Source organism: Callospermophilus lateralis (assembly GCF_048772815.1).
Source record: "Callospermophilus lateralis isolate mCalLat2 chromosome 11 unlocalized genomic scaffold, mCalLat2.hap1 SUPER_11_unloc_2, whole genome shotgun sequence".
NCBI lineage: Eukaryota > Metazoa > Chordata > Mammalia > Rodentia > Sciuridae > Callospermophilus > Callospermophilus lateralis.
Window position 1 is genome coordinate 387152 of NW_027510154.1, and position 25376 is coordinate 412527.

The window sequence follows — 25376 nt, forward strand, 5'->3', positions numbered from 1 at the left end:
ATGTTTATAGTTTTGGTTAGTGTTGAAACAACTCATTAATGATAAGTTGCCACAGTCTGGCTCGGCACAAAATAACTGAGCCACCACAAAAGCCTTGTAGATTCAAACAGCAACTCTTTATTCCCGAACTCTCACCGGCACTCTACACCCACATTCTGGGAAAATCCACACCTCCACTGGGCTCTGCATCCCAAATACTCTCTGAATCCTGCGGGAACTCAAGGAGCGGGTGCCCTATTCCCAGCAGGATCCACCCTAAACCCGGATCCACTCTAAACCCGGATCCGCCCTAAACCCAGATCCGCCCTAATCCCTGAGCAAGGTCACCTTTCATGGAATGTCACTGCAAATGACCTGGGTCCAAGGCAAGCCCATTTCCACAATGGAGAGTCCTCCCTCTAAACAACATTGGGTAGGCTGACAAGGAAATTGCCATGCGTCTTTCCTACTTGGCTATGGCTCTCAGCAATAAGTCTCCCCCTCCCCATTAAATGGTTAAATGAAGAACTGATTTCATAGCGGGCATAAAGTAAAACTGATGTCACTCCACTTCATCCTGCCCCACTTCTTTTATCATGATGAAGGGAATGAGTTCTGAGAACTTTTAGAATTAAAGTGTTTGAGTAGGGTCATTTTTAAAGTCTCTTAGTAGTGATGAATGAGAACCTTCCTGTTGTCTTTGATGGACATGAGACATTGGGAACCTCCCTAACTTGTTCAAGACATTACATGGGCCAGTGCCTCCTGGTCTATTGGGCACTAGCGTCTGCAGCTCACCTTCTTTGGCCTCTGCAGAGTGGTGACTGCTGTTTTGACTGCCATATGCCTGCATTCTGGGTCTGACAATGCCATTGACTCTTGAATTTTTATAAGAACATTGTATTACTCATGAATGGAAGAAATTTGAGAAGTCATTCTACAGTTAGGAAAGTTTGGCTATGAAGAAAGATCAACTTTTGAGCCACTTAATTCTGTCTGCTTCTAGGAAAAGTGAAGTGATGTCTCCTTCCTACCCCAGGACAATATTTTATTATTTACTTACTTAAAAATAAGTACCTTTTAATTTATAGCTGGAATTTCAAACACGAATTTTAATGTAGCTTGGGTTCTCTCTTTCATATACACACTGTTTTTCTCAGAAAATGATTTTGTAACATCAACTGTTTTGAAATTCTTAATCATTTTATTTCTTCATTAGTAAGATGAGATGATGGATGTGAACATTAGAATAATTTAAGAAAAGAGCCTAGTGCCGTACCCAAAGTATAACAGCCATTCAGTACATGGTTAATCCTATTTTAAATTCAGATTAAATGGGGGAAAAAACATTCAGAATCTATTCAGGCAGCATAGCACTATATGAAAAGGAGCCTATTGATTAAACACCTAGAAAGTTTCAAAAAAAACCCTTTTAAGTCCCAAGATATCAGCACTTGTGTGATGGATGTCTCCAGGCAGATAAAACAGTTGAGTCTTTTTAGTGGAAGAAACAGGAATCTTTTCACATGACATGGCACTTGAAAAATATTGCTGTAATTAAAACATACAGTACAGTTAATTTTCAGGAAATGTACATTTTTCATGTCTTGAAGAAACTTTACGGAGTTATTTAAGAGAAAAAGGAGGGATAGTCTACTGGAAATTAGCACTTGATGAGGTTGATATTATTGGCTTTTTTCCTCCCTTCTATTGAAGGTGGTCAAATCAATGCAAGGGTGAGCAAGTCCTATAAGTCTGTTTTCACCTCTCCTCTTCCCCTCCTCTGTATGGGAAAGACTGTGAACTTAGGTGGTGAGAAGTAATTCCCTTTTTTTATGGACCAAGTTCTCATTAAAATTTGGCCTTTTCTTCAGTTATGGGTACAGGCATAAACTAAAGTAAAACAGTTATACCTTGGAATCTGAGCAGAATTGGTTCCAGGACCCCTGTAGATGCCAAAATCTGCAGCCACTCAAATCCCTTATATAAAATAGTGCATTCTAGACACATCCTCCCCTGTACTTTAAATCATCTCTAGATGACATATAAGCACTAATGCAATGTAAATAATTGTTATACGGTATTGTTTAAGGAATAATGGCAAGAAAAAATTGTACAAAAATAATATCCTGAGGGGGATATTTTCAATCTGTGCTTGGTTGAATCTGAGGATGTAGCGCCCACCGATATAGAGACTAGCTGTATCAGGAATACTTTGACCTTTGTTATCTGTGAATCCATATCACATTACTATTGTTGCAGAGATTTCTAAATATTTTTTTCAGTCATCACAACTTCAAAATGATGGTATATAACTGACCCATTTTTGGATCTTATAACTTTGTGTATTCATAAAGAGGCACTCATATTACCATATTGCAACTTTAACGTATTATGATAACAAGTCTAATTTGTTTCCCTTAAATCCTTTGTGTTTTATTTCATGCATTTCCTGCATTATTTGAAGGAAATACCCAATCATCAGATTGTCAGTGGGGTTCAGGGAATACAAAAGGTTAAGACCCTACTCTGTCACCTGTGGTCCAAATTTTATTCTGATATTGTCATGGTTCTCAACCATGTCTGCCCACTAGGATCATCTGAGAGACTTTCAGGAATTCCAGTGCCCAGACCAATTACAGTCATCAGTCCCTTAATCATAGGGATATGTTCTTGAGAACTGTGCCAGCCATTAAGTGATTGTATCATTGTGTGAACATCATAGAGTGTGCTTCCACAAACCTTGTGGGGCTGGAGGTGTAGCTCAGTGGTGCAGCACTTGCCTCAAGTGCATAAGGTCCTGCATTTCATCTTCAGACTGCACAAAACAAAACAAGAACACAAACCTAGTTGGTGTAGGTCAACCACATCATTGATCCTCTTGTTGTGATCCAGAGACACTTGTAAACAAGAGATAGATGAGGTTGCTGCCAGTAAAACATGGCATATTCTTTTTAAAAAAAAATATAACAAGGAGTACACTAAAATAATGACCAAAGGTATAGTGTAGTAAATACATAAATCAGTAACAGTCATTTATCATGATGAAGTTGTGAAGTTGTGAAGTTGTGAAGATGTGTTGTCTGTAGCTGTATTGCTTTATTTTTACATTCCTGGCAGGATGATGCTTGTTTAAACAACACCAAGTGATGTGTTCTGCAGTACTTACTTTCCAGCTCCTTTATGATCTTAGGAGACCCCTGTTATATCTGCAGTCCCTCTTCAATAGAAATTCCCTTCCATGGTATGTAATTGTAAATGCAGTTCTCTGAGGTGATCCTGGGTGTGAAGTTGAGGTTGAGAATTCTTGCTCTAAATATTCAGATAAATCGGCCAACTGCTTTCTCTTTCTAGTCTTCAGATAACAAATTAAATTTCATGTTCACAATAGAATATTCAAACTGAGAGAAAAGGACAGTTCTGCTACCTTTCTATAGATAACTGTTGAGGGTGTGGGGGGGTGTCAAAACAATAGCTCAGCCAGGCAGATTGTCCTGAAATTTGAGGTCATTTGACATTTGTTCTCACATGTACTGGTCCTGAATTTAATCTTAACCTCACACCTACCTGCAGAAGAGACCCTGACTATGTGCCTGGGTACTTAAGTAATCTGGTCCTATGGAATGAGGGGCAATCAAATTGTTTTCTAATCTAGGTATCTGTATTTCTCTCTGGGAGATATAAATATAACTACAAATATAAACTGGGAGGTTCACAATTGGCCTTCGAAACCCTGGAGGCTTACTGATCCCCCTGGGCGCTAGTCGTGGGCTTCCTCTTCCTGTCATTCCTCCTCATCGTCGCATCAGTCCCTCTCTATACATGACATTGGACTTTTAACTGCCTTTCCTGGAGCAACTTACAAATTTTATCCGAGACACCCTCGAGGTTGAGATTATTTTGTGTTGCTTTATTTCTTAGGAAGCTATTAAAATCATTACAAATGGGTGGCAGACTATTAGGGGCTCTGTAACCGCTTTACTGAGATAGAATTCATACAGCATGCAAATTACCCATCTGAAATGTCCTATTCAAAAAAGTTGTAGCATATTCAGGGGGTTCTACTGCTCATATCACAATTAATTTTATAATATTTTCATCACCCCACAATAAACTTTGTGCCCTTTAGCCATCATCCTCCCTCTGCTTCTCCATGTCCCCTCCCTCAAATGCTTATCTACTTCCCACCTCTATAGATTTTCCTATTCTGGGAATTTCTTTTAAGTGAAACCCTACAATGAGTGCCTCTTGTGACTAGCTTTCATCTAGCATGAACTTTTAAAGATTCATCAATGTTAGCACTTAATTCCTTTCTATGGCTGAATGATACTCCACCCTACGAATGGATCACATTTGATCTAATCATTGGCTGATGGGCATTTAAATTGTTTAACTTTTGGCTGTTAACAGTAAGACTGCAGTGAACATTTGTGTACAAATTTTTTTTTTGCATGGACATATGCTTTTGTTCTTTATAAACCAAGAAGTAGAAATGCTAGGTCCAAATGATCACTCTGTCTTTTAAAGGAACTGCCAGAGTGTTTTCCAAAGTAGCCACAGCATTTTATATTCTCTTAAGGTAGAGAGTGTTTTTTATTGCTGTGTTAACTTCTTAGAAAGGTACTGAAGTCATTACAGATGCTTATTTAAGTCCAGGGTTTGTTGAATGAATCAATGGCAGAGTTTTGGGGACTGTTAGAGGGTGCTAATGTTTCCTTATCCTTGTCAATACTTGTTATTATCTGAATTTTTTATTATAGTCATTTTAATTGATGTGAACTCCTGTTTCACTGTGCTTTTGATTTGTTTTTCCCTGATGTCTAATGATAAGCTCTTTTTTTTTTTCATTTGAGTGGCAGTTATTTAACCCTATCTATTTTCTGCCTACCATGTGATATGCACCTTTTTCTCTGGGTGGACATGTCTAGAAGCAACATCTTGGGGCTTATCAGAATGGAGTTTTGGTGTATGCATGTAGTGTATGGATGTGTATAAGTCCTGTCTCTCATACTGAGAATCTTGGTCGAGGTCCTGTTCTTAATACTAACTTACCAAGAAAAGGAAAAACCTCATTAATTCTTGGAAGCTTAATTAGGAAGATAAAGTTATAAAAAATAATGAAAGAATATGTGAACAAGGGTAGTATAAATAATCTGAGGTTATTTGGCCAAATTATGATAGGAAATATTATGACAATGTTTGTACTTGGCAATGTACTTTTATATGCTTGTTGACTTCCATTACTTCCATAGTATTCATACATGGGCAACAGTGGAGCTCTAGGTTTCCATTTAACAAATCCACAAGGACCTTGGAAGTGCTTTTTACAGAAGGGAAAAATAATTTGTTATTTTATTCCTCTGTGTTGATTCATGGAATTTCCTATGCAGAACACAAATATGGTACTGTTACTGGTTCTTTGTCTTTTAAATTCCTAGAAACAGAATGCTGGGAATGAATTTGAATCAGAAGACAAAGTCCTGGGTTGAACATTCACAGTGTCTTGCACAGGGAAGGTGCTTGATAAATTTTGTTACATCAATGAATGAGGATTGCACTTCATTTCTCTAGGCTGTAGTTTTATGAATCAAGAGTTTTAAGTAAAGAAAGGTCTGACAAATATGAAGTCTCTTGCAGCTCCAAAATTCCTCTGCACAGGGATAATTGCATTCCCAGCTTTTTAGACTAAAAGAACAAGAAAATATTATAAGCCTTTTCAGAGTGTCCAGTACTAGTTGAGCGTCACTAATCTGATGTCCACAATACTTGAAAATCCTAAGCTTTTTCAGTTGTTGACATGATGCCCCCAAGTTTTCAAATTTTGGGACGTTTTTGATTTGGGATTCTCTGATGAGGAATGCTTAACCAGAAGTTTATGCAAATATTCCATTCTGAAAAATCTCTCAGATTTTAAATACTTCCAGGCATTTAAAAGAAGGGATACTCAAGCTCTATACTCTCTGGGATAGAGTCTTGCCTGTTAGCCACATCTTGGCTGCCCCATTCCTTTGGTGATCAAGGACCTTCTCATTACTGTAGAGTCTTCTGCTTGAAATATGTGTACATGGCTCAGTTATAGAAATTAAATTACTTTTCTCATAGCGAAACTGTGAAGCAGCCCTAAGTGAGTATTTGCAAACTGAGAATGAGCAGTGAGGTCATTTTAATTGGAGACTGTATTTTACCATGGCTGATTTCTGTTGGCTTTATTGCTCTTCACTCCTGTAGCCAAGCTAGCTGATGGAGATGCTGGCAAGAGCTGGGTCTCAAGTGTGCAGATCCAGCCAGCTCCTGGCTGTTGCTGAGATGCTGAGGCAGTGTGGGTTCACAGGGGTGCACTTTGCTGGGGCCTTCTGATAAGTGTAGCTGCATGTTCATATGAGGTGTGCATGGAGAAATTGCCACCTTGTCCTACACACAGGACAGAATCCCTGGAGACCTTTTATCATTGGAGAGGAATTATGGGTGAAGTGCCTTTGAGTTGAATGGAGCCCGTGCTAGTGTGGATGGTGATCCCAGTTGTCGGTAAAGGTGAGAAGATCAAACTGGGTTTTGTGACACTTCCAGGAGCAAACAGATGGCCATCAGTTTTTGAATTTTGAGAGGTTTATTTTAAACTCATCTGTCTTCTACCTTTGCCCCTTTTCTCTCTTCACTCAGGGTGAGGGATCAGACACTCTTAACCTCTCAGACACCTGGGGGGGTTCTCAATAAAAAAGCCAATGACACTATGTCCTTTGAATTCTTTTCTAAGATGTCATTTCAAACACTTGTCTTCTTTACTGTTATCGATGTACAGAAAAGTGAGCCTTGGCAGAGCAACCTCTCTTCATGGTAGAGCAAATTTCACTCTGAATACCTGTCTTTGTGTGAGGCTCACTTTCAGATACCTGTCCCTCTCCCTACCACTGGTTTTCCTCTATTCCTTCATCACTTTATCATCACCCAGAGCTGATTGAGTTTCTTATGCATCATCCCACCTATAAGCACTGTCTGAATCAGGATTGAGATTGACATCTGACTTCAGTCTCTTTTGTTTGGGAGACTCTTTTTGTGACCTTATTTCCAGATCTCTTTGATTCGGCAGTGAGGACTGGTTATCATTAACTTCAGTGTGCAGTAGATGTTTGAACTATGCTGCATAGTCAAGAGTTGATGTCTTAAAAATATATATATGCATGTATGTCAAACGGGGTAGTTAAGAGATCAATTGTATAGTACCTGATGAACCTTGTAAAAGCATCAGGACAGTTAACAAATGATTCATTAAGATCATATCAAAAAACCACAAGCTCTCTTTTTAAATTCCAAGAAGCTTTAAATATCAGCAATCCACATCTCCTCTCCCAGCAGAAAAGGGTCTTCTCCTGCTGCTGTTTGCCTCATTTTGAGCCCAGGTTCCCTAGGCTGTGGTCCACAACTCAGAGTTGCTGGGTCAGTGATTAGGAGAGAGGATTTCTGGTCCCTTGTTTCTCTGTGAAACGTTCCTCTCCACTTCATGGGAACTTGGGCTCTTTACGACTTTTTGCATTTGTTCATTCAGTTGTTTGAAAAAGCCTGTGGAGTTTGGACCCCTGGACAAAAATCCTGCCCACTCCCCCCCACCACAGGAGGCTGACAGGTACCTCTTTTACTGTTACATGGGTCCCCACCTCCCACACAGGGGTCCCTCTTCCCATATCCCCCCATGAGACCCCTCCTTCCACATGCCACACAAGGTCCCTTCCTCCACACACGTGGTGGTTACCTTCTAGAAGGTGCAGACTATGTCTCAGTAGGACCCATTTCAGCACACAGCAGGCAGCAGGTTCACATCGACTGGGCTGAGTTTGGAGGTTGGTGCTGAGGATTTTAAACATTCTACTTTCCCATCTATAAGATGAGGTCACCATCTCCCTTGTCTAAAATGTGATCCTGTGTGCGACAACACTCCAGAAAGACAAGTGCTGCATAAGCCTGTTAGTGTCCTCCATCCACCTTGGCTTCCTGCCTTATATCACCGTATTTCCATCTCCTCCATTCCTTCAAAACCTCTTTACTCCTTCTTCGTGTCCTGACTCCCTGCTTCCCTCCCTTCTGCCCTCAGATGGGAAGGAAAGCATGAGTGAAAAAAAATCTATCTGGTTCACAGTCATCGTTTCCTGTCAGTGTGTGTTTAATGCTGCTCTTGCCCTGTGCACATGTCTCCCAGCGTAGCTGCATCTGTGTGGCAGTCAGGAGATGCTGCCTACCCTTCACAGGAGCACGCATCTATGTGTGTGGACCCCTCCATTTGCTACCGCTGCCTCTGTATTGTGTGTTCTTCCCAAGTCTAAGCATGACAGAAAGTGTTTGTTCTCATAGATTAAACCCAGTACCCAAGCACTTTCTACACTGTGTGGGTACCATTATAAAACAGAGGAATTTTCACACCAACGTAGTCTGCCTGTTCTGTTGACAGCTGGGTGACAGTTCTGTAGAATCAGTACAGAGGTGAAGTTTTAGGTGAACCACAATGATGTAGCTTGGCTTTCGTGAAGGTGAGAGGTGAAACTGAATCCTCAACAACAGTTAAGAACTGAGCCTCATTGCTTATATTAACATCTCTTTGTATTTCTTTGCCCTTTCATCATATGGAAAAAAAATGGCAGGGAGAGAGAACTTGGGTGAATGGCAGGGAAAACGTTCTAGTGACATCTTAGCAGGGTCTGTCCCCCTCTTTTGAAGGGACCTTGTATAGAGTAATTACAAGCATCCCCTGAAAAGCATTAGCATTAACCTTTACTAGATTAAGATTTTGTTTCTTAGCCACACTCAGATCACAGACTCTTCCACAGGTTGGAAACTTCTCCGTGAGTACAAACTAATAAAAACATTTACTGAGTTTTTTTTTTCATTGTGATGGAAACAAAATGGGGAGCTGTCCTCTGAGAAAAAGCCCAGAGTCCTCAGGAGCTGTGTGGTGATGGAAGGTTCTGCCCTTGGTCGGATTCAGGGAGCAGCTCTTCCCTGTGGTAGAAGGCTGGAACTTCTGTTTATTGCACTCTGATTCCACCCACCCCACAGCCTGTAGCACATTAGAGCCTTTGGAAACCCATTGTGTATTCAGAACCATCACTGTGTCACAAAATAAGGGACAGGAAATTCATCTATTAGGTAATAGAATCACAGAGGAGACCCTGTTAGATTTGTTGATAAACTGTCAAGAGGAAGATTAAAAACTGTGGCCTAGCTGGAGTCTCCTCCCCAGACTAGGAGTCAGATCGAGGGAAAGACGGGAACCTGCCTGCGTTCATTCAAACAGCATTCACTGAGTGCCTGGTGACCCAGCAAAAAGATATTAGCTTCTCGTGTTCCTCATGACCTGGGACAGGAGATGGACAGATATAAAGAGAATAGCAGATGGTGGTGGAGAGGTGTACACAGGAGTCCAGGGAAGCCCAAAGGAGGGCAAGGCCAAATCCAACTAAACCCAACCGGGCATAAGAGGGTCAGGTTGAGGACTGTGTTTTCACGGAGGCAAGCCCTGGTTGAGTTCTATATAAAGGAAGGTGGGCGGAGAACAGAAGAGGCAGAGGAATTCCTGCAGGGCTCCTTAGAAGGACTGGCTTCAGGCCAAGTAAGGTGCACACCTGTCATCCTAGTGTCCTGAGAGGCTGAGGCAGAAAGATCACAAGTTTGAGGCCAGCCTCAGCAACTTAAGGAGACCCTGTCTCAAAATAGAAAGGGCTGGGACTGAAGCTTAGTAGTAAAATTCCCCTGAATATTTTGTCCTTAGTCTTGGGGAAGGAATCAGTTCAGCAGGTGTTCACAGAAAGGATGAATCTCATTTGGGGAGTCTCCTAGCAGAGCAAACACAAGGGTCTGTATCTGATTCTGTAAATAAAGTTATATTAGAGTGTGGCCCCACCCATTCTTTTGTGTGGCTACTACATCAGAGAGAGACTGTGTGGCACACTGCCTATATTGGGTGTGTTTTAGAAAAAGTTTAGTGACCTTGGCCATCACATATTTTTGAAACTCTCAATAAGAGTACTCATAGTCCAGCCCCAGGGCTCTATCTACTTCCTGGACCATCTAATGAATTTGCTTCACCCCACCCTACCTGCCACTCAAGTCAGGAGCCTCTGGTCTCTAAACACTCTGGAAGTAGAATAGTGTCTGTAGTGGAGGTACGGGGCTGGGCATTTCACTCTATATATCTCTTCAAAAACATCTGATCACCCCATCCTGCAACTGTTGGAGACTCCTAATTTCTCAGGACCTCTGTTACTGTTTAGCAGCTTGGTAAGTGTTGCCCAGCAAAACCAGGATTTGCAACACTGATGGGAGTCACAGTCATTGGGAAGTACTCTGTATTCTTTGATGCAGCAGCCCATGCTTTAGTGACTTCTGTGCCCTAGCAAGTGGGAGAGGGAAGCTGCAGGCAGAGCATGAAGAAACACAAAGAATGCATTTCTAAAAGTGGCTGAGCCAGGCTGAACTCTTGGCTAGTAAGAGCTAGAAGAAATAGAGCAACAGCCATTTCCATTTTATAGATAACAAAACAGAGGCCCCGACAATCTAAGTAACTTCGTTTTGACTGCCAGTAGACGCTGCCTCTGATCCCTGATAAGGAGGGTGTTTCTTCCTGTGGAGATGTCCCAGTGAAATGCCTGATCAAGAAGTCATGAATTTCTGTTGCAGACTTTCGAAAGATGTGGCTTTTGAGGATTAGGTACAGCTAAGATCCTCTGTAGGGCTAACTTCTTCTTTTAGTCCCAATAACCACCAAGGTACTATTTATCAAATAATGTTGCAATTTGGGATCTGATTTCTGACTAGTTCTTTATATAGAAAACCACTGGTAGGAAATAAGGTGACATTTTCCAAACCTTCCTGGAAAATATAGATACAAAATGAGAATGAAGCAGATAGAGTCATCCAGATTTCCAACCAGCATGATCATTGCTATAGAAAAATCGGTTTATAACTATTCACTTCTTAAAACCTTTCACTATTTATTGCTCTGCTGTTCTTTGAGGAAAAGACCAAAGTCCTTGTCGTGGCATTTGAGGTCTTTCCTGTGTGGGCACTGCCTGTCTCATCTGTCTCACCTCTCAGTATCTCACATATTTTCCTTCCAGCCTAAGTGGGTTCCTACATTTGGACCCACCTCAGTACTTTGAAAGACATCTTTAAATTGTCTGGCTCATTCCCACATTGTCCTCCCATCTCAGCTAAGTTAGTATTGGATCTGGGAGGCCTTCTCTGAGCTTTGGAGATTGAGTTGGGTCTCCTCCCTTGCCCAGTCCTGAATCATGTCAGCTATACCGTTCAGTTTCTTGTTCACTCTTTCTCTTTAGATTATAAGCTTCTTGTAAGAATGCTGCTCTTTTTTCAGTTTTGATTCTATAGTCACCAGGAAGCGGAATCCACTTGTACTAGTTACTATAAATGGGATTTGTGGTGAGAAAATATATAAAGCAATAAAGAAATCCTGGTGGAAATCTAATATCTGTAAGGAGCTGTCCCTATTGGAACCACAGTGGGAATTCCTCAAGATGGCGCAGGTGTTTTGTGCCTCTCTGCTCCTCTGCACCCAAGTTCTATTTGCCCTTCTGTCTCCTGTTGGTTTCTTGAGCTCATACACATGACTGCATGAAGTTTCTGCATGATCTCACTTTGCCCATGTGGCCTCCGATGCCCCCCCACCCCCCAGCCCTGGCAGGCACTCCTAATCTCATGGCTTTATTTCCTGCTCCCCATTCATTTGGTTCTCTGTTTCTCACTTGCAAATTTCTAAGCAAGCACACTGGTCAGCCTACTCACCGTTCTGAGCCAAGGCACACCAGTCAGAGGTCATCATCTTGTAGGTGGGGTCTCCTGGAGTCAGGTCCTCACCACAGACCAATCAAACATGTTTGGAGCTGGTGAGGTTCTATGGGTCAGAACCTGGCTGCCATGATGGGCATCTCTTATTTTGGTTTCTCTTCCTGTCTCTCTGCTGACAAGGATGTTAGGCATGTATATTTTATGGACTTGATGGTATCCTTTGTTGTTTTTCATTTTTTTAGATATCATTAATGGAGCTCGAGAAAAATGTGTATTGCCTCCTATGGATGGCTACCCCCACTACGAGGGGAAGATCAAGGTAAGGCTGAAGCATCACCTGCTCATTTCCATCATCCTCAATCTTCCACCCCACCCCCCCAGATACAAATGAGTGAGTGAGACCTGGAAGTAAGTTATTTAAGGGGTGCCTCCATCCTTCAGTATTGCATTGTGGCCATCATGACCCTTCTTTGCTTATGCCAACCCCATGGAGTTAGTCAACATTTACCCTCCATGGTCACACTGGAAGAGCCTGGCCCGCTTTGGGTGCCTGCCATAATGCTGCTTTCTTTTCCAGCCTCTAGTGGGTGGGTGCTTCCTGTGAGGGTTTCTTAGTGTCCACCTGCCCCCTACCCCTACCTCCCTGCCGTCTTAGTCCCAGGCTCCTGATCATTTAATCCAGGCTATAATTTTGGTGCCACATTTGCATTTGTGGTGAGTACCCAGCGATACTGGGCCACTCTTTCAGAGTTATCATTTTTTATTTTTTGGTGCTGGGGACCAACCCATGCCTCATGTATGCTACGCTCATTCTCTAACACCAACCTGCAGCCCCAGCCCAATGTTACATTTTTTAAAAAAATCCATAGCGACAGTAAAGAGATTAGTGGTTGCCAGGGGATTGGGGGGGTGGGAGACATGAGGTAAAGCAGAAGGGATTATTTAGGCAATGAACTATCCCATTGATAATTTCATGGTGGATGCATGCTATAATACATTTATCTAAAGCTATGGAATGTACAACACCAAAGGTGAAGCCTAATGTGGATGATGGTCTTGAGTTGATATTGATGTGTTCATGTAGGTCACTGATTATAGCAAATGTAACACTCTAATGCAGGATGTTGATGGGAGTGCTGTGTTGTGGAGAAGGGTGCATAGAAGCTCTGTACCGTCCACTCACTTTTTCTGTGAACCTAAAACTGCTCTAAAACATAAAGTCTATAGTTAAAAAGAAAATTATATAGCCTGCCCAGTAACTTTCAGGGAGAAGTTTCAGTTTAGGTCTGCAGTTATGACTGTGAGACCAACCTGGCAAGCACTTGCTGATCTTCTTTGGAGCAGGTGCTCCCCGATGCTCAAATTGCACTCAGGCCCACCTGCCCACACTCTGTGTTTCAGGCATTGGTGAAACCCTAGTTTCCAGAAGATGTGCATTTGGCCTTGATAAAACTCTGCTAGGCATGGCCTCTCCTGGCCTCACTCTACAGCTGTGGCCTAGCTGAAGCCAGTGTCTTCCTGTGGGTGCTCCAGGTGTTGAACATCTGGTCATCGTGGCTCAGCAACCACTTGCTCTGTTGTTAAGCTATGGTTTGAACCATTCACCCTGCTATCACCCTTTATACCCCCTCCTTCTCTCAGCAGATGGGTAGGAGCCAAGGGAATGGAGAGCTGAAAGGTGTTCATGTGTGTGCTTGTCATTTCAGTGGATGAAAGATATGTGGCGCTCGGATCGCTGCTACGCAGACTATGGAGTGGATGGGTCCACCTGCTCATTTTTTATTTACCTCAGTGAGGTAGGTAAGTAGCTCACTTCCTGTGGCTCCTGGCGGGGTGCATGTGTGTGGTTAAACTGTTTTGTGGCTGAGCCTGGAATTTGAAAAGTTTCAAAATGTGTAGTGTTGTTTTTATATGGAGGAACTATGGTCTTTTTGTCATTATTCTCCCCACCTCTCAAAAGATTTTTTTTTCATTAGTAGAAAAACAGGCTTGAGTGAGCTGTTCACTTTTTCCTTCAATTTTTCCTATTGTGAAAAACAGGTAATGTGAGATCTACCCTCTGAACCACGTTTAAGACCAATTCAGTGGCATTGAGTACTTCCACAGTATTGTGCAAACATCAGCGCCACCCATCTCCAGAATCATTTTCATCTTGCACAACTTAAACTCTGTACCTAGTTAGCACTAATTCCACACCTCTGTCCCCTAGCATCTAGCAGTCATCATTCTACTTTCTGTCTCTTTGAACTTGACTATTCTAGTTACCCCCTAAAAACAAAATCGTATAATTTGCATCTGGCTCACTTCACTAATCTTCAAGTTGTAGTATGTGTTAGAGTTTCTTTCCATTTTAAGACTGAACCATATGCCACTGTGTTTATATACTACCATTTGCTTATTTATCCACCTATCTGTGAATGCTTGGGTTGCTTCTCCATTTGGCTTTTGTGAATAATGCTGCTTTGAGCCTGGGTGTATAATTTTCTCTTGAATACCTTGTTTTTAGTTCTTTGGAAAGTATATACCCAGAAATGGAATTACAGGATGATTCAATAATTCTATTTTTCATTTCTTGAGGACCTGCTGTATTGTTTTCTATGACAGTCATACCCTTTACATTGCCACCAAAAACAAGGGTTCCAGATTCTCCACATCTTCACCAATACATGGTACCTTCTGTGTTTTCGATAGTAGCCATCTCTATGGATGTGAGTGATAAAACTCATTGTGGTTTTGGTTTGCATTTCCTTTTTTAGTGATACTGAGCTTCTTGTCATGTGGCCAGAGTTAGCCATTTTCTTAAAGGTTGAATTAGTTACTTTTGCCTTCTCTTACTTCTGTTATTGCACCCTTGAATTTAAATAGAAGCTTTGTTTGTTTGTTTGTTTGTTTTAAATAAGGATTGCAGAGCATTTTCCAGACCACACTGGATTTGCTATAGGCTTCAGTGATCTTCATTTCACCTTTAGGAAAGTCAAGGAGTGGAGAGGTGTTAAGGTCTATACAGAAGCAGCTGAAGGGGAAGAACCTCTAGGGGACCAAACCCTGCTACTTCTCCTTCTCCCACTGATGGCCAGGCCAGCCCTCAGGGCTGATGAAACAGATGAAGACCAGTTTCAGAGAATGCAGCTTAGTGGGCTTTCTGCTGCCATTTCTTTTTCATCCTATCCTATTTTTGTGTGCTGTTGATATTGCCATTTAGCCAACATTAATAGCTCCCCGGTGCTCCATGGAAAATGACTCCAGTTTTGAAGCTAAATTAAATGTGTTTGCCATAGTTTTCATTGTGATGTTACAGGGCAAGTTCCCATTGTAGAGCTGAGGCCACTAGAGTGGTCCTTTCTTGCTGGCTCTTTCAATCACATCAGACATGTCTCTCAAGAGTACTAGGCATACTTTCATTGAAGGGATAGGAAAAGGGGACACTCTCAAGGAGAGAGTGAGTCCTCTCAAAGAGGAGACGAACAAAATGCCCCTCCTTCCCTCAAGTTTCATTGAGGGTCCAAGGAGAGTTTCCAGAGAGTCCCACCCATGTCTACCTCTTGACTTTTGACTGACAACAGAATGATATCAGTCTTCTAAGTCCTCACTGTGCATGGTAAAGGTCCAGGACAATGTTAGGTCATTTTGGCCCATGCTTGTCACAGTGCTAATTGGGTCCTCTTGTTATAGATTTTATGGTTAGGGTGAATTATCCTTATCTCCCTGACTTCTTTTCTTTTAATATTTATTTTTTAGTTGTAGTTGGACACAATATCTTTATTTATTTATTTCTATGTGGTGCTGAGTGTTGAACCCAGGGCCTCACTCGTGCTAGGTGAGTGCTCTACCTCTGAGCCACAACCCCAGGCCTCTCCCTGACTTCTGAAACCTGGTCTGTGTAAGGGTCACAAAAGTCCCCCCTTCAGAGTAACTTGTGTTCTTATGGGCATTTTGAATCCACATTTCTCCTGCATATGAAGGTTAGCTTGGTAGGACCAGCTTATTGAATGATCCCTTAACCTCATATTCCCACCACTTGGGTCTCTTAGTGGGATTCAGGTGCCTTTCTTTTCTGCTTCATAAGGTGACAGGAGCAGACCTCTTTTGATTACAGAAGTCAGGTCAGTATTGGTATTCAGCGTGCCAGCATGTATCCCTGCATTCTATGGAGTTTGCCTCTCTTTTTTGATCATTCCCTCTTTCTTTAGTACATTTAAATCAGACTTTTTTTGTATAGTGCAGGGGATTGAACCCAGGGCTTCTCATATGCTCTATCACTGAGCTATACTTCCAGTCCCACAGACTTTTTAAAAAAATTTTTTGACAAGTTGTTCAATGGCCACTCTGTGGCCATCATGAGAACCCCAGAATAAATGAGTTTAGAACCTCTTGGAAATTAAAAGTTCAAGAGTTGGGCTTGTGCTTTGCCTCATTAGCGGGCTGCTAGCAAATACATTTTTATTTTTATGTTTTTATTCTACTGAAGACTGAACCTCTACCACTGAGTTACATCTCCAGGCCCACATCTACCCCTTTTTTCAATGTTGAGACAGGGTGTTGCTAAATTGCTGAAGCTGGCCTGGAACTTGCAATCTCCTGCCTCAGCCTCCTGAGTTGCTGGGATTATAGGCATATGCCAGGGGCCGTCTGACTACTGGTTATCTCTGTGTGTTTCTTATTTGTGACTTGGGTGGCCTGTGGCCTAAGTTATCATTTCCTTCTGTAGGGGGTTAAGGCTTGGGTCTACAAATTAACCTTCACTCCAGTGAGAAGTCAATTAGAAGTACTTTTCCTGCCCCGAGGGAGAGGCTTCTCATTCAATTTAATTTTCAAGTTTTCTTCCCCTTTCCCTGTGATAGAATATAGCCAGAATCCAACTGTGCACTATGATTGACAAACCAAGCCAATTTCACACCTTCCCAAGAAGGAGAGGACTGAGGACAGAATAGAGGATTTTACATTCCCACTTCAACTTCCTCTCCATCTCTGAGGCAGGAGCTGGAAAGCTGTCGGAGTGCAATAAAGACCACTGAAAAGCCAGGTGCAGTGGTACATTCCTGTAATCCCAGCAATTCAGGATGCTGAGGCAGGAAGATCATATGTTCAAAGCCAGCTTCAACAACTTAGGGAGGCCCTATGAGACCCTGTCTCATAAAAAATAAAAGGTCTGGGGTTGTTGCTCAGTGGTTTAGTGTCCCTAGGTTCAATCCACAGTACGAAAGTGGGGTGGACCTGCTAGAAAGGGACTGCAATTATTCATGACCTGTTCCCTTCCTTTGAGACCACTGCCCACTCCCAGTTCCCAGGGGAGCTGAAAGGAAAGAAAAGCAAGGTTCTGAAGCAAAATTGAAAGGACTGCTGGACAGATTTGGCTCTGCATGGGTCATCTGTACTTACTTTGGAGACAGAGTGTTTCCTTTCAGGACATGATTCTTATAGTCACAAAGTGTGGAATGGGAATTCATTACTCAATCACTCTTTTCTGAAGATGATCAGGTTTTCCCTTTTGTTTAGGCAAATTCTAAGTGAGCACTTCTTGAACATCTGTCATAATCATCTATTGTCAACTACTGAGAACTCATTTTCTTTCCATCATGCTGTGTGCTCATCCTAAGAGTCAGATGGGAGAGGAAGAATGATCCAGGAAGGATAGAGATGGTTTCTCTTGGGAGAGTGCTAGGAACCTCTTTTTTAAGTTTTATTCTAAAAATAACCCTGAACCAGGACTTTAAAAAAATTTTTTTAATCAAAGCATCATCAAGTTACCTTATAAGAGTTCAAAAGTTTCACTGTGATGGTCACTTCAATAGGATTACTTACTGCCTTAGAGCCTCATAACTGAACTTCAGCTTCCATTTCTCCTGTTTTCTATGTTTTGTGATTTTGGGAAAGTGACTCAACTTCTTCATGCCTGGGGTTCTTCCTTTAGTAACTATTAGTTTTAATTTTTGTTTGGTTTTGAAAGACCTTACCTTGAGTGTATTGTGAGGATTCTCGTTTCTATGAGAAAGTACTTAGAGCAGAGCCTAGAAATGGAAGACAGGCAATCAACATAACTGATACATTTATGGTTTTCAATGTCATCATTATTTGAAGATAGTTGTGGCCTGTCACTTAGCCTTGGACATTATAAGTGGGCTTTTGGTTCCATTTTAGAATTAAAATCAATGTATGGTTCTTGCTCACCAAATCTGATTTAACTTTAGATCCTTTGACTTCTGGTAATTTAGAAATTCAACAGTTCCCTTGATGCTTTTTTTTTAAATTGAAAAATAGAAATTGTCTAAGTTTGTGCAACACAATGTTTTGATACACTCATATATTGTAAAAGACCAAATCAAGCTAATTAGCATGCCCTTTACCTCACTTTTTTTTAATGGAAAGCACATTTCCCCTTACCTGTTTATCTCTGGATATGATGCTTGTGTTTGCATTTAAATTGTGAGCTGGTGGTTGGGGATGTGGCTCAAGTGGTAGCACGCTCGCCTGGCATGCGTGCGGCCCGGGTCCCAGGTTCGATCCTTAACACCACATACAAACAAAGATGTTGTGTACGCCGAAAACTAAAAAGTAAATATTAAAAATTCTCTCTCTCTCTCTCTCTCTCTCTCTCTCTCTCTCTCTCTCTCTCCCTCTCTCACTCTCTCTTTAAAAAAAATAATAAAAAAATAAATTGGGAGCTGGTGTATATGGAGTCAGTATACCCACTATAATTGTTAATGTGAAATTGGCAGAGATGGTTTCCAAAGCCAATTAATTCCTTCAATTAATTCCCATCTAGTATTTTAAATCCTAGATAATACCTCAGTCATTGTTGGGGTTTGCTGGTCTGGTTTTGGTTTATTTTTTCGTTTTATGTCTCTCCCCCATTTCCCCTTCCCCTCTCTCCTCTCTCCCTGTTTTCTTACTTCATTGAACCCTGAAGATTGATAATTTCCCATATCATATGCCAGATTTCTCTAGCGGGTGATAAGATAACCTAGAGGGATATCCTTATTTGGCTTCTCAACTTGATCAGCATATGCCCCAGTGACTTTTGTTCTAGTTATCCTATTGAAAGAGCCAATTCTTTTTTCTATCTATTTTCAACATTAGAAGTTTGACAGATCTCACAAGGAAATAAAGTAAAATGCCTCATCTTTTTAGTTACCTGGTGAATTGCAGCATCAGATGCAGAACGGTGTTAAAAAAAAAAAAATTTAGTTGTAGCTGGACACAATGCCTTCATTTTCTTTATTTTTATATGGTGCTGAGGATCGAACCCAGGGCCATGCTCATGCTAGCCTAGCGCTCCACTGCTCAGCCCCAGCCCCAGCCCTGTCTTAATAAGTGGCATTCTTTCTTCCTTCCTTCATTCCTTCTTCTTAGGGTTGTCTCAGTGGCCAGATCCCACTGAATTACAGATTTAGAAACCTCCACTTTTGCCCTCATTATGTGTGATCTACAGATCATTTTTGGTTAATCATGTAGGAAGTGAAGCCATCAGAATGACTGACCCCTTATAGTATCCCTGTGACTGCTTGTTATATGTCTGACACTGCACTATTGCCTGGAATGGACAGGACCATTGTGGTGAAAGAGGTGCCCTTGTTTTGGGGGGTCTCTGGGTGGTAGAGAGAATGAAGCATCATTGAGCCCCCACTCTAAGACGGACACCTCAAATATCCAATCTCATTTAAACCACTCATCAGTTCCAATGGTTAATGGAAACCCAAGTCACAGATAGCTCAGACGTCTCTTTGCTGCTCCTTGGTCCCAAAGAAAACTCAGGCATGTAATTTATAGGAATTGACTTTGCATTCAGCCTTTTACTTAAATCGCCTGGGTTTCAAATGTGGCTCTATTTAGCATCTGAAATGCTTATGACCAGAATTTCAGAGAGTTTTTGATTTTGGAATATTTGCATAGGCTTTCCTGATTGAGCATCCTAAATCTGAAAATTTGAAACTTGAAATGCTACAAAATCTGGATTTTTTTTGAGCCTTTTAAATTTCAGATTTGGGGATTAGAAACACTCAACAAGTGTATCATAAGCAGCAGAATTCTTTCTTTTTATTGCCCACAGGTAGACCACAGGCCAGGCCAGTGGCAAAAGAGCAGAATTCCCCTTGTTACTCCTGCTGTCAGAACTGAGCACCATTTCTTTGCCTAAAGAAAGAATGTGGGGAGGAGGAGGGCAGGTGGGGTAGCCTTTGAGATCCTTGGCTTCTGAAGATCTTCTGGAACCCTCAAGACTTGAATGAGATACAGCAAGGACTGCTCCCCCTCCCCCATACATACACACCTTTCTCTCAGGGGGTTACATGAGATAAATGAGCCAAGAACTGCACAGACTTTAAATTATTCTGCAATGTAAATTATTTCTGCTTCAGTGCTGAAATTCACAGAGATTTTCATTTTAGAGCTTACCTCTAATCTTGGAATAAAACACTTTTTCATCCTTGTTGAATTTTAGCCTTCAGGAGCAGGCAGATGAGGTTGTCTCCTTTTGTCTCCCTTTGCACCTCTCTTCTTTCTTTTTACCTCAAAATTCCTATGAGAGAAAACCTTATTCTTTTTTTTTTGGATCATTTTCCTTTATCTTTTGTTTTTGTTTTTTATTGATTTTTTTATATATGACAGCACAATGTATTATAATTCTTATTATACATATACAGCACATTTTTTCATATCTCTGGTTGTATATAAAGTATATTCACATTAATTCGTGTCTCCATACATGTACTTTGTATAATGATATCCATCTCATTCCACCATCATTCCTAACTCCATGTCCTCTCCCTTCCCCTCCCACTCCTCTGCCCTATCTAGTGTTTGTCTATTCCTCCCATGCTTCTTCTCCCTATCTCACTATGAATCAGCCTCCTTATATCAGAGAAAACATTTGGCATTTGGTTTGGGGGGATTGGCTAACTTCACTTAGCATTATCTTCTCCAATACCATCCATTTACCTGCAAATGCCATGATTTTATTCTCTTTTATTGCTGAGTAATGTTCCATTGTGTATATATGCCACATTTTCTTTACCCATTTATCTATTGAAGGGCATCTAGGTTTGTTCTACTGTTTAGCTATTGTGAATTGTGTGCCATAAACATTGATGTGGCTATTTTTCTATAGTATGCTGTTTTTAAGTCCGTTGGGTGTAGTTTGAGGAGAGGGATAGCTGGGTTAAATGGTGGTTTCATTCCCAGTTTTTCAAGGAATCTCCATCCTGCTTTCCATATTGGCTACACCAATTTGCAGTCCCGTCAGCAACGTATGCGTGTACCTTTTCTCCCCACATCCTCACCAACACTTATTGTTGTTTGTCTTCATAATAGCTGCCATTCTGACAAGAGGAAGATGATATCTCAGAGTAGTTTTGATTTGCATTTGAGAGAACCTTATTCTTAGTAGCTATGTTAAAAGGAAGGTGAATCAATTGTACAGTGTACCTTCTAAGGTTCATAATTCTCCTTTTATTTTTTATTAAAAATAAGTCTAGATGGTCCTGAACTTGAACTCCTTATCTAAGTGGAAGGACATGGCTCCTGACCCCCACCTGGGAAGTTGAACAGATCCTTAGTGTGTATCAGGAACTAGGCCTTACCTAAGACTGTCTTTTCTATAAATCCATAAATGCTTTGTGGTCTGGGCATCCTCTATCCTTCTTAATCATCATGTATGAGTGCTTGCTCAGTATCAGGTCTCTGCTGAGTTCGTGTCCTGCTCTTTAGAAGTCCACAGTTCCACCTGGGTGGGAACCTCCAGGGACTGTGTTGCCCAGAGATCAAGCAAGAAGATCTTGAAGATACAGAGCTGGTAGCAGTGAAATTCACTTGGGTGAATGCAGGAAATCAGACTTGTCAAGGATGAGGATGAAGAAGTCTATCCAGGAGAAAAATAAAGAGGAAGGAGGGGCATTGCAGGCAAAGACAATGGTACCAGGTGCAAGAGAGGCTGGGAATGACCAGAAGGAAATAAACCATAGAAGGAAATAGAGAAGAAATAAACCATAGAAGGAAAAGTTGGAGAGCTTTCAGGAAAGAAGCCCAGATTGTGAGGGGACTTGTGTATAGAGTTCAGAAAGGAGTCTTTTATCCAAATGACCGGAGGGACCTTTAGAACCATTTCTATAGGAGAGCAAAATTTTCATTTGAGAAACTAGAAGGTGGATTGAAGGAGCTAGAGTTTGGAAATAGTATCTTACCTTCTAGGAAGTAGGGCTTGAGGCAGACTCACACACAGTAGCCCCTCCTCTCTAGGATTGCTGTCCATAAATTCATTTAACTGTGTTACACTGTGTCCTTAAAATAGTAAGTGGAAAATTCCAGAAACAACCAATTTCTAAGTGTTGGATGACTTTTATGACCATATGTTGTTATCATTATTTTCTTTTATTGTAAGCTATTGTCTCTCATTGTGCCTAACTTATTAATTAAAATTGATCATAAGTTCCTATATATAGGAAAGAACACAGTATATGTAGGTTCCCTTTCTATCTGCAGCTTCAGGCATCCACTGGGGTTCTTGGAACTATCCCTCATAGATAAAGAGAGACTACCATATTTTACTGTGGCAAAGGAAAAGTGTGAGAAGATGTGATGGAGTGTGTAACCACGCTGTTCCTCTGTTTTACCAAGAGCCATACAGACATGGGGGCACAGTGGATACTGGACTCCTGGAGGTTTATAAAGATCTCTGCCTTAGCATCGTCTAGGTGACATAAAAGAAGTGGGCTTATTTGCCCTGCTCTGCCCAATGTGCCATTGGCCTTGGTTTACCTCACAGTAAACTAAACCCCCATGTCCCACCATTCCACCTTGTGGCTTCTTCCTAGCCTGGCTGATGTGAGCACTGACTGAGAAAGAGAAAGAGAAAGAGCAGGCAGCTGGGGAAATCAGGGAAGGCTCATAATGTATGTGTGTCATCATGCACAATGGAACTTAGCTTACAGAAGTGACAACAGGATGGGACAGGTGCAGAGTGAAAGGAGGAGACCGGGAGCAGCAGAAGATGCACAAGATGGCCACTCAGTACAGTGGACAAGTCCACACATAATCTTTTAAGAAGGAATATCGCAGCACTAGTAAAGGACTTGTATGTCTATTTTCAGTCTAGATGTGCTTATTCTATGGCCTTGTTTCTTAAGGAAAACGTGATGCATTATTGTACACACATGGCCCCAACTTACAGTTCGACTTGGTTCATTGGAGTATTAAATACACTTGTGATTTACCATATCATTTCTTAAGCTGTGCTTACCAGGACGTAGCCCCATTGTAAGTCAAGGAGCATCTATAGTTGTAAAACCATGTAATAGACCAGTTTCTTAATTTGTGGGGAAGGAGGTGGAAGCTACTACTTTAAAAGTGATTGAAACTCCAGGAAGCTCCTGATCACAAGTGTCCTTCTCAGATTCTTTGTGCTGGAAATGGCAGCCCAACTTCCCTGGCCTGGACCATAGCCAGGATGTGCTGACTCTTGGAACCCTGATGGAGGGCAAGGATGCAGCAGGGCTCAGAATTAACTGGTTCTGCAGACCAGAAGCCTTTCAGGGCCACAAACTCTCTCCCACTTGGCCTTGTATGTGTGAGGGCTTCATTTTTCTTTGAGTCTGGTCTCCGCAGGGTAGGATCTGCCCTTGCCTCCACAGCCCAGTTTTGCAGTCCAATTTCTATTGCCTGGAGAGGTCTTGACTCTCCATACTGCCTGGCACGTCCCAGGGAGAATTCCCCTGGCTCAGACTTACCAGGTACTTTCCACTAGACAAACAAACTTGGGGCAGGGCTGTAAATTCGTTTTTGTTGTTGTTGTTGTTAATGGCAGGTCACCAGGTGCTACATGGATGTGTAGAAATGAAGTAGAAGAGGCTATGTGTGTTTGCAGTGGGGAACAGGGGTATTACTGAGGAAAAATACATGCCATCCATACTCCAATCTAAAGCTCAAAATACTGCCATTTCCAGAGGTCAAGTCTATACTCCCAGATGAAAGAGAAGTTAGACACAGAGCTTCTGCCTCTCAAGTTCTGCATCCTGCCTCCCCTGCTGCAGCGCTTACCAGTGTTGCTTAGATTGAATTGTTTTCCTAAATCTCTCCATCCTGGCTCTAAATATCTTCCTACAAGTTCTGCAAATGTGCCTGCCCTCAGCTATAGCCATAAACAGCCAAAGACACGCGACTGCGGTGCTCGTTGACTCCATCAGGGCTCTCTTTTCCCTTTGCATCTCCTGCCCCCAGATGAGGTTAGGTAGATTTAAATTTTAATCAGTTAGATCCGTTGTTTTTAATGGGAATTTAAATTGAACTAGGGACTGAAAATATTAGGGGGCTGCAAGTCACTCAGCTGGAACGTGGTAGCAGCATTTCCCCTGGCTCTAAGATGGGTGGTGGCTTGCTGTAGTGTGATCCTCAGTGCAAGCCCTTTCTGACTAGATCTCAGGAATTAGTAGGTGGCAGAGCATTGGGACTAAGCTTTTTTTTTTTTTTTTTTTTTTTTAACTTTGGCCCCTTAAGTCAGAGAAGGAAAGCTTCCTAGAGTGATTTCAACCCACGTCTTTGATCAATGGGACTTGGATTTTCCATCTAAGCCTGGATGACCAAAACAAGGGAAAGGAAGGGGGTATATGCTAGAAGATGCCCCCATCCCTGTATATCACCCCCTCTTTGGGCCTTCCCATGAGTTGAGGAAAGGCAAGCAGGGACACACTTAATTTAAGAAACCTCAGCCCTTAAACACAAAGGGTAGAGTACACATCACACACTGAAGATAAAAGGGGATCCCTTGAACCCCTTGATGCCAGGAACTAAGCCTTACAGTGTGGTGACAGTGGTGAGGCCTTAGAGTCTTGGACATACTGTGTTTGGTTTATTCATGATCACATCTGTTTTAAATTTTTACATTTTACATGTGAACTATATCAAATATACAAATGTCTTTTCCACATTTTTTTACTGGTGTACTATAATTGTACATATTGATGGGATTTGTTGTTGTGTATTTGTACATGCACACAAGGTAACAATATAATTTGGCCAGTATCACGCCCCAGCACTTCCCTCCTCCCCCTGCCTCCCTCTCTCCCTTCCACTCCCTGGTTCCTTTCCTTTACTGATCTCCCTTTGATTTTCATTCCCTGAGATCCACCCCCACCTTTCTTTTTCTTTTTCTGTCCAGCTTTCACATTTGAGAGAAAACATATGACCCTTGACCTTCTGAGTTTGACTTATTTTACTTAACATGATGGCCACTTGTTCCATCCATTTTCCTGCAAATGCCATGATTTCTTTTTTCTTTATGGCTGAATAAAATTCCATTGTGAAATATACAGAAGTCTTTAAAAACCAAGGCATTGTCTTAGTCCATTTTCTCTTAGCATAATAAAATATTTTAGTTTGGATAATTTATAAAGAACAGACTTTTTTTGGCTCATGATTCTGGAGGCTGAGAAGTCCAAGAGCGTGATGCTGGCATCTTCTGGGGGCTTGGTGAGGGCCTCATGCTTCATCATAATATAGAGGAGGACATCCCCTGGGGAGACAGAGCAAGTGTGCCAGCTCAGGCCTCGCTTCTTCTCATAAGACCACTAATGTCATCTGGGGGCTTCACCGTCATGACCTCATCTAATCCTAATTAC

At 41.7% G+C, this 25376-nt stretch overlaps 1 protein-coding gene across 1 annotated transcript in view; it reads left to right on the plus strand.

The window, feature by feature from the left end:
• LOC143639866 (alpha-1,6-mannosylglycoprotein 6-beta-N-acetylglucosaminyltransferase A-like) overlaps positions 1–25376 on the plus strand; it is a 90764-nt gene that overhangs the window by 32001 nt on the left and 33387 nt on the right. Inside the window, exons 2-3 of the mRNA XM_077107901.1 lie at positions 12015–12091; positions 13479–13568. Of these exons, the coding sequence (XP_076964016.1) occupies positions 12015–12091; positions 13479–13568 (167 nt within the window). The remainder of the gene's footprint in view (positions 1–12014; positions 12092–13478; positions 13569–25376) is intronic.